This window comes from Callorhinus ursinus, unplaced genomic scaffold, assembly GCF_003265705.2.
Source record: "Callorhinus ursinus isolate GAN/ISIS: 27379988/994484 unplaced genomic scaffold, GSC_fseal_2.0 scaffold20, whole genome shotgun sequence".
Lineage (NCBI taxonomy): Eukaryota > Metazoa > Chordata > Mammalia > Carnivora > Otariidae > Callorhinus > Callorhinus ursinus.
Genome location: NW_027397082.1, coordinates 14,124,678 through 14,136,225, shown reverse-complemented (window position 1 = coordinate 14,136,225; position 11,548 = coordinate 14,124,678). Strand labels below are relative to the sequence as shown.

The window sequence follows — 11,548 nt, the reverse complement described above, 5'->3', positions numbered from 1 at the left end:
GAGCCTTTACCATGCCCCGAGTTTCAGCTCATTACATTACAAGCAGGTTTGCTCTTTCCATAACTACAAGATTCTGAACAAGTTTGAATGGGTCGGTCACATATTAATAATTTCTAATTTTGAATGAAACATAATAAGCATGTTACTCCACAATGACCAGTTTGGAGTGGTTTTTAAGTAGTTTAAATAAAGTCATTTAATAAAGCCACAGACATTATATAGTCAACGAAAATGCAGGTAGAATTCAGGTAGTAGAATATAGTCTCCTTTGTTAGCAGAAACAAAAAACAAGCAAGCAAACAAACAAAAATGAACCTTCGAGACTGCGGTACTTGCTATATCCTCACACCATTAGCCTTTATAAAATCCTACAGTTGTTATCACTTCTGTATGAAGACCGAACACCACGGTTTGGTTTGACATAAAATAAACTCCTTGAGGCCAAGACTTTAGAGACATTATCTGTTTAATAAATATGATTGTAAAAGCAATAAACAAGAGCAAGTATACATTACACTACATAGTATTTAACAAAAAAATACATCAAAAAAGTCATCTTAAAATTAGAAGTAGGTCCGATACTATAAGAAAACTTTCTCTCTTTTTTTTTTTTTTTTTTAATTGGCTTCCTAGAAAAATAAGTTGGCAAATGAGGGATTTCAATGCTCAGTTGGAATCCTGGAAAACAGAACAGCTGCCAAACACCCCATTGCTCTCAAAGTTGCTGTTTGGAACTTCTGAAAAAAACCAAAGCAAACCTCTGCATTTTGGATAGTGAATCCAATTAGGAATAAGGCAAAGGAGAAAATGTTGGTTGGGTAGTTCAGGGTAGAGCGCGCACAGTTTGCCTTCTGGGATTTTTGGAAAACGTTGTAATATCAGATTCTTAGCTTGCCCTGAATCTTCCCTTCCACATCCATCCCTCCCCACCCACTCCTCTGGCCTGAAGCCCACCAAACTCCTCACTGTGTTTGCACCTGCTGTTAGCGAGTGGGTAGGCACTTTGGTCCCTCCCATTTGTAGGCTGTCATTACTACTTTCTCTTTGGGATTGAGCTGGAGTGGCAGGGTGTGGTTCCCGAAGTTCTGTGTACAGTACAATAACCTGAAAAGCTGGTAAAAATTGACTGCTGGGCCCTAACCCCTGTAGTTTCTGGTTCAGTAGGTCTGCAGTAGGGGGACCCTAAATTCTAGTAAGTCTGAGGTTATGCTGATACTGCTCAGTCCAGGTACCACACTTTGAGAACCACAGCACTAGAGCATAAGAACAATGAGGGCCCCCTCTGAGCGGTACCTTGCCTGACTCATGTCCTGCAGGTGGGGGGGAGCTTCGAGGAGAGGCACATGAGGATCCTGGAGATGCTGAATAGAGAGCCGGCCATCTGTGATCACTTTCCAAAATGCCAGGCATCTCATGTTTACCTCTATTTTTAATTAGGACTTACGCACCCATTTTTCCTTACATTTTCTCACATATTCTTCCACTTATCCCTTCAACAAAGTAATCTTCTTAATACCCGCTCTAGGCAAGGCACTGTGCAAGATTAAGAGGGTGATTCCCTTTTTCATAATTTTCCAATTAAAATTGATTGAACTGCAACTCTGAGGACTCCCTGTGCTGTTTTGAGTGAGCCTCTTTTGGTTTCCAAACATTTTGTCTTCCAGATTAAACTTGGAAGGCTCCAACTGAAGTGGATCGATGAGGATGTTTCCTATGGGATAGGAAGCCTGGCAGGTTGGGGATCAATTGAGTTCTACAAGCAGATGGCTGCCTCAGGCATAATCCATTTCCCAGATTCATCCGGGGCATCCTCAACCACAAAAACTTCTGTCTGATTCACTTCTGACTGCAGCTTTGCTACTCTTCGCCTGCCTGAGCTACATAGGGCAGGGATGGCCGGGATCTTTGGGACATCCCCAGGATCACCAGGACCCTCTTATCGACTGTGACTGGCCTGGGAACATGGCCAAGCAGGAGGCTGCTTTCTCTGAATGGCTTTCAAAACTGCTTTCTCCTGTATTTTAGAGTGGGCTTTGCCTAATTCATAATCCTCCAAGGGCTTCTGCTGAACACATTTTTGTTTCCTTCCTTCTCTGGACCTTCTTTCATCATTGCCCTGGGCAAATGAGGATTGTTCATGCTCTGAGCCAATCTGCTTTAGACATCTACCTCCTCCCATGTAAGTTTAGTAATTTTTCCTTTGCCAATACTAGGATACTCAGAGATCAGAGAGCATACCTGGGAGATGTCAGGGACCATCCCACATCATCAAAATCTTATCCTAATGTAAGACAAGACCTCCATATAGTCTCAGACTTTTTGACACTCTTAAATATTAAATCCATTAACCTGTTTCTTCTTCTGGTTAAAATCAGTTTTATTTTACAAGTATTTTTACTGTATTGTGCGAGAACAAATACTGGGTAATAGCAACCATTACAGAAGGAAATTGCCCTGCCACATAGTAACACGTTCGAAACATTTCTCACAAGAATATTCTGGAATCTGCACACGAGATTTTTGTTAAGGTGTGAGAATACCACTATTCATCTGTATGCTTTCTTTTCCAGTGTACATGGCCAGGTTTGAATTGCTTTGCATACATCAACTCTTTCACATACTCTGCGTGTTTCCAGGTGGGAAAAGGCAAAGCTATTCGGAAGAGGCAGGTTCTATAGGAGGGGACAAAGGATACACGGAGCCGAACCCTGCAGGGCAGGATGCAGCTGGGTCAGTGTGTAGGGAAGTTGGCATGCTGACAGATCAGAAATGTGTGGGTGGTGGGGGGCAAGGCCAGCAGAGACCAGGCCAGTATTTAGGGAACACTGAAGTTAATGTCTAGAATCCAGTGACATGTTTGGAAGGAAAAAGTAGGAGTTGAAAGACAACTTGGAGACTGGAAGGAAGAGGTACAAAGACATCAACAGATCATGACCACACATGGATAGCAAACAAACGGGGAGGCCAGACAATGGGGAGCTGGGATTCTCTCTTCTACGTAAGTTGGGGGGCAGGAGTAGAAAAGCTACGAGGGAAAGCCTTGGCGACGGGAAGAACTGAACAGGAAACAGAGATCCACTTCGGACATGCTTGCCCCACTGCCTGCCTTCCCTAGTCTGCCTGCGTATGTGGAACTTCACCTCGCTCCTTCGTCCCTGTGGCTGCACAGAATGCAAGAACGCAAGCAGTCTCGTGGCCACGGCTGGCCACCGAAGCTACCAGAGATAACTTAGAAAAGAAACAGGGACAGAGAAACAGCTCAGGGTTTCACACTCCTGTGCATGTCTTTGTGTCTTATGAAAGGCGCTGGGGTGGCTAATCCCCCCCATCAGCCTCTAGTGCTAAAATAGCTGTTAAGTCGAGAGCCAAGAATATTTCCAAAAACACATGCAGATTTCCTTGGCCTCTATATGTTATGAATTTTCTACAAACACGACCGATCAGAAAAAAGAGAGAGAAGAGGAAAGGGGGAGGGGAGTGTTTTTCCATTAAAATAGAGCACCTGTACACTGCCCCTCCACGCATGTTCTCAAGGTACTGTCCACATGCACAGGCTTAAAGCTAAAAACCCTTGTTGTCTGTGTCTGAAGAATTAAAAAGTCCCGATGCAGTGAGTGTTTGTTTGTTTGTTTGTTTGGATTTTGATAGTTTTTTATTTTATTTGTTTGTTTGTTTTTGTTTTTACTGGCGTCCTCCATTCAAACATTTACATAGGTAGGGATTTCTTTTGTGCTTTGATTCTCAGCAACTATGGAAATACTTCCTGGCAAAATAGGAAACAGAACAACAAAGGAAAGAAAAAAAAAAACAAAAACATCAAGTTAGTGGTCATGAAGGATGGTGCACTTGACAAGAGCGAAATTCTTTCCTGATCAGCAGGTCGCCTGTAGCCTTTGGGGGTTTTCCTTAAATTGCAAATTGTGCCCCAGCAGATCCCCGCTTTGGCGTTGAAGGTGGAGTGGCGTGTCTTGCTCTTTGCAATCGGAGAGATGAGTCACCAGGTTGAGTAGAAGGGGAGGGAGGGGAGGGTAAAGCTACTCTCCTAAGAGAAAACGTGTAACACTTACTCATTTAATGACACTGACAACGGAAAGGTGTCAGAGACTGTGCAATGTGCTGCCGGATGCTCTTGGTGAAGGAGGGATTGCTACTTTAATAAAGTCAACAGCGCTGTGCTTCATACCCCGTGGAAATGGGATTGAAAATCAAATGACCCACAAAAATTCACTTAGAAGCTTTAGAAGTAAATAGGGTGAACGCTTCTCTGGACTTGAAGACAGAAAAGCCTTTTTCTTTTGAACCTAAAGCAATTACACATTTATCACCCTGTCTCCCCAAATAAAAGCCAGCATGCTGTGAACATTGGACCCCAGATGGGGCTCCAGCTGGTATTATTACGTCCAAGACAAGCCAGGCCCTGCACTGAAATCTCACCCAGTACCATCACAGAACTCTTCCACATCCGCTTAAAGAGAGGCTTTTGTTTCCATTTAGGTGCTCCTTTCCCTTTCTAAGTAACAGATTAAAAATCTTAGGTAGCGGCCTTCTAGAAGGTTTGGTATTCTGACATTAGAGTGAGGCACGGATGGTTATCTAGTAATGTTTCCGTTTCGGTCAGCAATGTAGGATTTGAGGTGGCAACACTACAGCTTCAAGTCCCGACACCAACAGACAGGAGGAAACAAGGCCAGCCATGGATCACAATGGTAGCTCCACGGGTTTGTCTAACTCCCTGGAAATTTTCCTCCGCCATAGAGAGTAGGACTTAGCAATTACTCCTGAGACTCTAGACCTAGTGGTTGGATTCCCAGCGTACTTTGCAGGCAGGAAGAGAGAGAGCTCTACTGATATATGGTAAGGTCCACTGTAAGACTTCTGGTAGGGGGCAGGTAAAGAGGAGGAAGAAATCTGCCCATCTGCTCTGTAACAGGCTAACCCTCCAGGGGTCTCTCTCAGGAAACCTCACTCCTGGGATGTTCTGCAAACGTTCTGCCTCTTGTCCTCAAAATTCTCAGGTTCCATGTTTCCTCGGGGGTGGGGGGTGGGGGCCAGTTTTAAGATTCCTGCTAATTAAAAAAAAATCCCAGGGCAATCAGCTTGGCCCTCCTCTATTCTGTCTCATGACGTCACTTCTCTATAAGCATTCTGGAGCAATTTGCCCTCCAAGGAGTTGTCTTGAGGCCAGGCGGCCCTGTCCTACCCTGTCATTCCCTATGCTGCCCGGCCCTCCACATCACCAGACCCAGACTCCAAGGCCTCCTTCTTGCACATTGTTAGAGCCAACACTCTGCTCTTTTGCGCATGAACATTTTGAAGCCCCGTATTTTAGAGCAAGAGATTTTGCAAAAGGAGGCATAAAGTCACAAGAGAGAAAAAAAAAACACTACATAGGAGCAAGAAGGCTTCCCCCCCGCCCCACTCATTCCAATGGAAGGAAGCAGGGAAAGAGACATCTTAGCCGTTTCTCTCAGGAATGTTAGAGCAGGAGAAAGTGGTTACGTCAAGCCAGAAAGGGGTTAGACAGAGTCAGCCGTTGACTACCAGGCTGAGCAGCTGATGGCTACTGGGAATCATTTACCTATGAGCTGGCATTCCACCTTCTCATCTATCAGTTGGCCAGGCCTCCTTAGTTCAGTCTGAGGGATATGGGCCCTGCTTTCAGTGTGACTGACCCGACTGACCATCTCTCGTTCTTTCTCATTCTGCATCTGGGCATAAACATTAATCCCCGGGATCTTCCTAAAACATTAACAGACAGCATCATTGCTATGCATGGGAGACATACATCACGGCAACACGTGCTTCCAAACCTGTCAGGGAGAAGGAAGGGAGAGGGGAGACGTGGACGGAGGGCCACATACCTTTTAAACTTGTAGATGACGAACACGGCCAGCCCTACAAACACCACTGAGAGCAGCATCAGCATGGCGGATCCACTGTGGGTTGGAGTGAGGTCCACCAGTGGGGCTAGGGGAGAACACAAGGCACGGTCATGGGCAGAGATGCGGGCATGTCTGACTCCATAAGATGCTGACGCTCTTCATTCACACAGAGGCATGGTGAGTCCCAGGAAACCACGGCGGGCCTACGCACAGATGCGTGTCACATGGGTGGCATGGGTGGGGGGCAACTGAGCCTGCCCCCACCCCCAGAACATTCCAGCTGGCTTATTTGGGAAGTGCAGTGGGGCCCTGGAGCCAGACTGCTCGGATTCCAGGCCTGCGCTAGCACGCACTGGCCCTGTGCGTGATTCTAGGCAAGTGATTTCACCTTAATGGGCTTACGTGGTGAGAGAATAATAGTGCATATCTCATCGGGTCTGTGTGAGGACCAGGTGAGTCCACGTACGTAAAGCACTGAAAACAGAGGGGGACACACAGGAAGTGTTCCTTAAGTATCAGCTGTGTTACTACTGTTGCTGCTATTCTATTTGATCAATATTTATCAGACTATAATTATTAATTTTTCCTATTCTTTGAGTGCAAGCTTTTCTCACACTAAGCAACGCACATCACCAGAAAAAGCAACAGGAATATTCTTATGAATGATCTGCCATCTCTCACTCCTGTCCCTGCAAGTGTCATGTGAGACAAAGGGTTGGAGGGTCATGGAGCACGCTTATCTTTTGGGCACACAGGAAACTGACAGCTAAGTGAGTATTTTATAAGAGCAGCCTCTGTGGTGCAAGCAGAGGGGTGTGAGACCCGATGTTGTCTCGACATCGATGTCCCAAAGCCCTGAGAGCAGCTCGTGCCAGGAGACACCAGGATGCACGGAGTTCTCCTCTTTGCATCCATAACAAATCCTCCTCCCTGAGTTTATCCTTAGACTGCAGCTCTCGGGACCATCTCTCTCCACCTCCAAATCCCCCGACTCAAGGCTCCTTCTGCTCTGTCTGGTTACTGTCAGGTTACGTTCCAGCCACTCGATGCAACTGGAGAGCATGTTCCAGACACCAAATAGTTTTGCTGGGAAACAGGTCAAACCTTCTTTCTCAGAAAACAGGTTTAGTTGTTTTAGTAGAATCAGCTTTTAGGAACAGGGAAATTAAGCAACCCCTGTGATTCTCTCTCTCCTACATCAAGCAGCGCTTATGCCTTGCAGGGCCCGTGGGTGAGTCCGTGTGTGAGGAGGCCGCAGGAGACACCCAAGGCTCCCGTGCTTCCAGGTCAAAATGAGAAAAATAAAAGTGTCTTTCATTTACTTAGGCAAACACAGTGCCATTAGCAAAGGAGTCCAGAAAACCTTCAGAACTCACACTGCAATTGGTAGGATGTCACCAGGGAAGGGAACACCTTCCATTTTTCATAGACATTATCGTAACTGATTTCCACAAATGGAAGGCAGGGCTGTGACCTCCGCTGAAGAGATAAGAACAGTGAGGCTCTCACTGGCTAATGTCCTTCCAAAGGACTCGAAACTAGGAAGTGGAAGAACAAAGATTTGAACCTGAGTCCTACCACACACACACACGTGGAGCTAATTTCAATGGAAGATACCAGAAATTTAAAAACATATTTCTGAGAGTGGGGATTAGGGCTAAAACTACAGTTTTAGTGCGAGAAGCAAATTAAATATTATCAAGTCTTAGAAGGACCAGTTAGAATCATAAAGCATGCTGTCTTACACTTGGGTGACACGTGTGTGTACATACATATGCATATGTGTGTGTTTACACACATGGTACATGTGTGTAAAGAAATGTACCCAGCACCTCGCTTCAACAAACATCAACCTGCAGACAATATTGTTTTATTTTTATAAAACCAGTCCTCACAACCCCGACCGCTGGATTATTCTGAAGCAAATCTTAGCCATCATGTAATTCCATCTGTAACTCTAAAAGATAAGGTCCTTCTCTCTCTTGACAATTATCACAATACTGTTATCACACTCAAGGAAATAAAAATGGGAAGCTATTTTATAGGTCATCTCCTAATGCAAACCCTTAGTTTGACAGGGAACAAAGGCAGGTTCAGGGACGGGCCTCTCTGTTTAGGATGGTTAGAGGCAGGTTAACTTTATTAGCTAAACTTGTAATTCCTAGCTGCCTGCTCTGTCAGAATAAGCAGAGAGCAGTGCTATGGAGTAACCACGAGCGATACTAAGCCTGCTTGAAAGGGTTGGCATTTGAAATAAATGGAAAACTAAAGAGAGGAAATTGCTTTGGCCAGGCTCTTGCTAAAAGAGAAAGCAAACACACACACACACACACACACACACACACACACACACTCTCACACACACACACACACACACACACTCACACACACACACACACACACACACAATTTCCCTTCTCTTCCCTTCCTTGGCCTCTTTCTCCACATCACAAGTTTCTGCCATTCAATTCTAAATCATTCCTACTTGAAACATCATTCCTACACAAGGGCATTAGCACTGGTAAGTAATTAGCATAGTATTTTGGGAAAAGGAGCTTCTGTGTTCTGAGAGCTAAAGCGCGGCTCTCTGCTCCCCATCTCTGCACCGCTTAGTCTCAGAGGCGGGCCAGCCGGCCGAGCAGGTGGAGACCGGACGCCACTGCCCCGAGTGTTCCGCGGAGCTGCTTGCTGACCTGCCCTGAATGTAAGCGGACCGGTTACCGCTGCTCACAGCGGCCGCTGCCTTACCATCGTGTGCCCGACACTTAACGTGCGTTTGAGTGTATTCTGCTGAGGATGGAAACTTGTGATAAATGGGCTTTAGCTGGTTGTGTGGAATTAGCATAAATTAATCCCTCTCCAGTTGCAGCCTAAACGAGGTAGAAGCGTGAAGGAAAATGCTGAGCGGTTTATTTGTCCTGATCCACACAAAGTAAAGCATGGATAAGACCGTACTTTAGGTGACTCCTCTTTCTTTCTTCTTCTTTTTTTTTTGTTTAAGAGAGGGAGTGAGGGAGGGGTGGAGAGAGAGAATCTTAAGCAGGCTCCATGCCCAGCACAGAGCCAGATGTGGGGATCGATCCTTAGGACCCTGAGAGCATGACCTGAGCCGAAATCAAGAGTCGGACACGTAACTGACTGAGCCACCCAGGTGCCACTAACTTCACATTTCTAAGTGTGGGTGAGGGCACACACTGTTTCTGAAATCCTGGGAGGACTAAGAAATGCACTGAATTATTATGTTCTATTCATGAGGACCCAGGTTGATTATAACAACAGCAATGCTTACGGTAAGGACAACAGTCTTCCTGTGAAAAGTGACTGGAATATATAAATAAATGCTTACAGGCTGTGCACATGAGAGCAGTCTCAGAACTCCATGTCTGTGGTCAAGAAATTGATACAGCCCCCTTTGAGAATCAGATTCTGAGTCTGCCACTTGTGGGACTTAAGTGACTTAAACTGAACCTCAGGTTCATCATCTGCATAATGGAGGTAACACTAAATGATTGTTCTAGAAAGTTATGAGAATAAAACAAGATGGGATCTTTATAGCACTTGGCATAGTGTCCAGCACATAGGACATGCTCAGTATTTCTAACACTGTCATATCATTGCTATCATATTCTACAGAAAACAAGCCCCAAAAGATGACAAAAGGGTTCTATGGTTAGATAATTTTGGGAAATGGTATGTACAGTATTCCCCATCTTGGAGATTTGCAATGCTTATCAGTAACAGAGTTCACAGCAGTCCTTGGGCACCTGGGTGACTCAGTCGGCTGGGTGTCTGACTCTTAGTTTCAGCTCAGGTCATGATCTCAGGGTTGTGGGATCAAGCCCTGCCTTGGGCTCTGCACTGCGTATGGAGCCTGCTTGGGATTCTCTCTCTCCCTTTTCCACTGCTCTTCCCCTGCCTCTAAAATAAATAAATACATCTTAAAAAAAAAAAAAAAGTTCACAGCAGTCCTGCAGGAAAGAAATTCATTAAACTCTACCATAGTGTCTCCCAAACTCATATGGCCACAGCCCCTTTCCAGACCAAGGTCCCACACAACATGCTTGAGGAAAAGCTTTACCCTGCGTACCACTTTTCCCTTTGCTGCAGCCTTACCCCTTTGTTTGGTTTATTTCCAAGTTGTAAAGTCAACAATAAGGTGGCATCACCTGGTGCTCTTTGTATTCACTCTCATTCCAGCAAAAGGACTTTCTTGGAGAATTTCTACCTGCACTAGTACTCTGAAACCCTGAACTACATTTCTAATTCATTTCTACATTTCTAATCCAGAAGTTAGCGTGGTCAAGGAACTTACAAAAGCAAGTTTGCCAAATCTTGAATTTCTTTTTGACTCTACTGCCTCCAAAGCAGAACTATACTGGGCTTCAGTTACATGCCTGGAATATCACAAAATCCATGTGGTCTGAAATCTCTTTTCCAGAAATTAAAGTGATATGGGAATGGCACAAACAATTTATTTAGAAAACAGAAAGAGTGGGGTGCCTGAGTGGTTGAGTTGGTTAAGTGTCTGCCTTCAGCTCAGGTCATGATCTCCGGGTCCTGGGATGGAGCCCCGCATCAGGCTCCCTGCTCAGTGGGGAGTCTGCTTCTCTCTCCCTCTGGCCCTTCCCCAACCTCTCTGTCTCAAATAAATAAATAAATAGATAGATAAATAACATCTTAAACAAAAAAAATAAAAGAAAACTTTAGAAAGAGCAAAAGGTTTTCATTTACAAAGCACTCTTTCTTGGCCAACAGGCCTGTCAGTTCGAATCCAAACCCAATCATGACAGTCTTAAGGCCTGCCATACCCTGTTGGGATAAAGCCATGATCCAGCAGGACTAACAGCCAGACAGTGTGAGAACTCCAAGGAAGCTCTAATGACGAGTGAAGCAGTGCTGCTAGTTTTAAACTGAAGATGAGTCTTCAAGAACATCCAGTCATGGAGTTTAAGTCACTTGGCCAAATAATGACAACTCTGGGTACCTCAAAGACCAAACTTATCACTGTAATTGACAGATAGGAAGAGAAAGATGCATTTTGATTTTCTAGGGTTGAAAGTCAACAAGACATCCTGCTTACTTTGGAAAGTGTTTCTCAAAGTAGAAGTTTACAGACTACCTGAATCAGAATCACCTGGAGAATGTGTGAAAATGCAGTCTCTTAGGCTTCATTTGAGAAAAAAAAAACTATGTCTCTAAGAATCAGTCCCAGAAATCTGGACATGTAACACACTACAAATGTCATTGTTATGCATACCAGTTTGAGAGCACTGCATATTAGGTCCCACCTACTATCATTCCTAAAACATCCAGTCCTTATCTTTAGAGTGTGGCTGACCTTTACATTCTCTGGGTCACTAAAAATAAAACAAAACAAAAAACACACCCTCTGATTACTCATAGTACCTTAATCTGGTTATGACTTCAGGAGAGCCTGCTAGACTTCCTTAAAGCATTCAAGTCTCCCCCAAGAGAGTGCTCAGCCTTGTGGAGATTGATTGTATTGCTGGATCAATTCTCTACCTCCATCTGTGTCCAAGCCTTCTACAATTTGAGTTTGAAGCTTTTCGTACCACCAAGTGAAATCTGTTTCCTCATCCCTTGAATCTGGGCTAGGGTGACAACATCATGTGGCCATGGAATGACATGAGAATGAGGGTGTGCCA

General features: G+C 44.8%; 1 protein-coding gene across 5 annotated transcripts in view; it reads right to left on the bottom strand.

Annotated features, from left to right (window-relative positions):
* Positions 1-1,023: 1,023 nt before the first annotated feature.
* Positions 1,024-11,548, bottom strand: part of SORCS1 (sortilin related VPS10 domain containing receptor 1) — a 572,578-nt gene continuing 562,053 nt past the window's right edge. Inside the window, exons 25-27 of one of the 5 annotated variants that reach the window (XM_025880696.2) lie at positions 5,862-5,967; positions 5,579-5,739; positions 1,024-3,763 (exon numbers count right to left, since the gene is read on the bottom strand). In XM_025880696.2, the coding sequence (XP_025736481.1) occupies positions 3,699-3,763; positions 5,579-5,739; positions 5,862-5,967 (332 nt within the window). In that variant the 3' untranslated portion in view covers positions 1,024-3,698. Of the gene's footprint in view, positions 4,043-5,578; positions 5,740-5,861; positions 5,968-11,548 lie in introns of all 5 variants that reach the window. The other 4 variants (XM_073904223.1, XM_025880698.2, XM_073904224.1 and 1 more) reach the window with 4 other exon arrangements.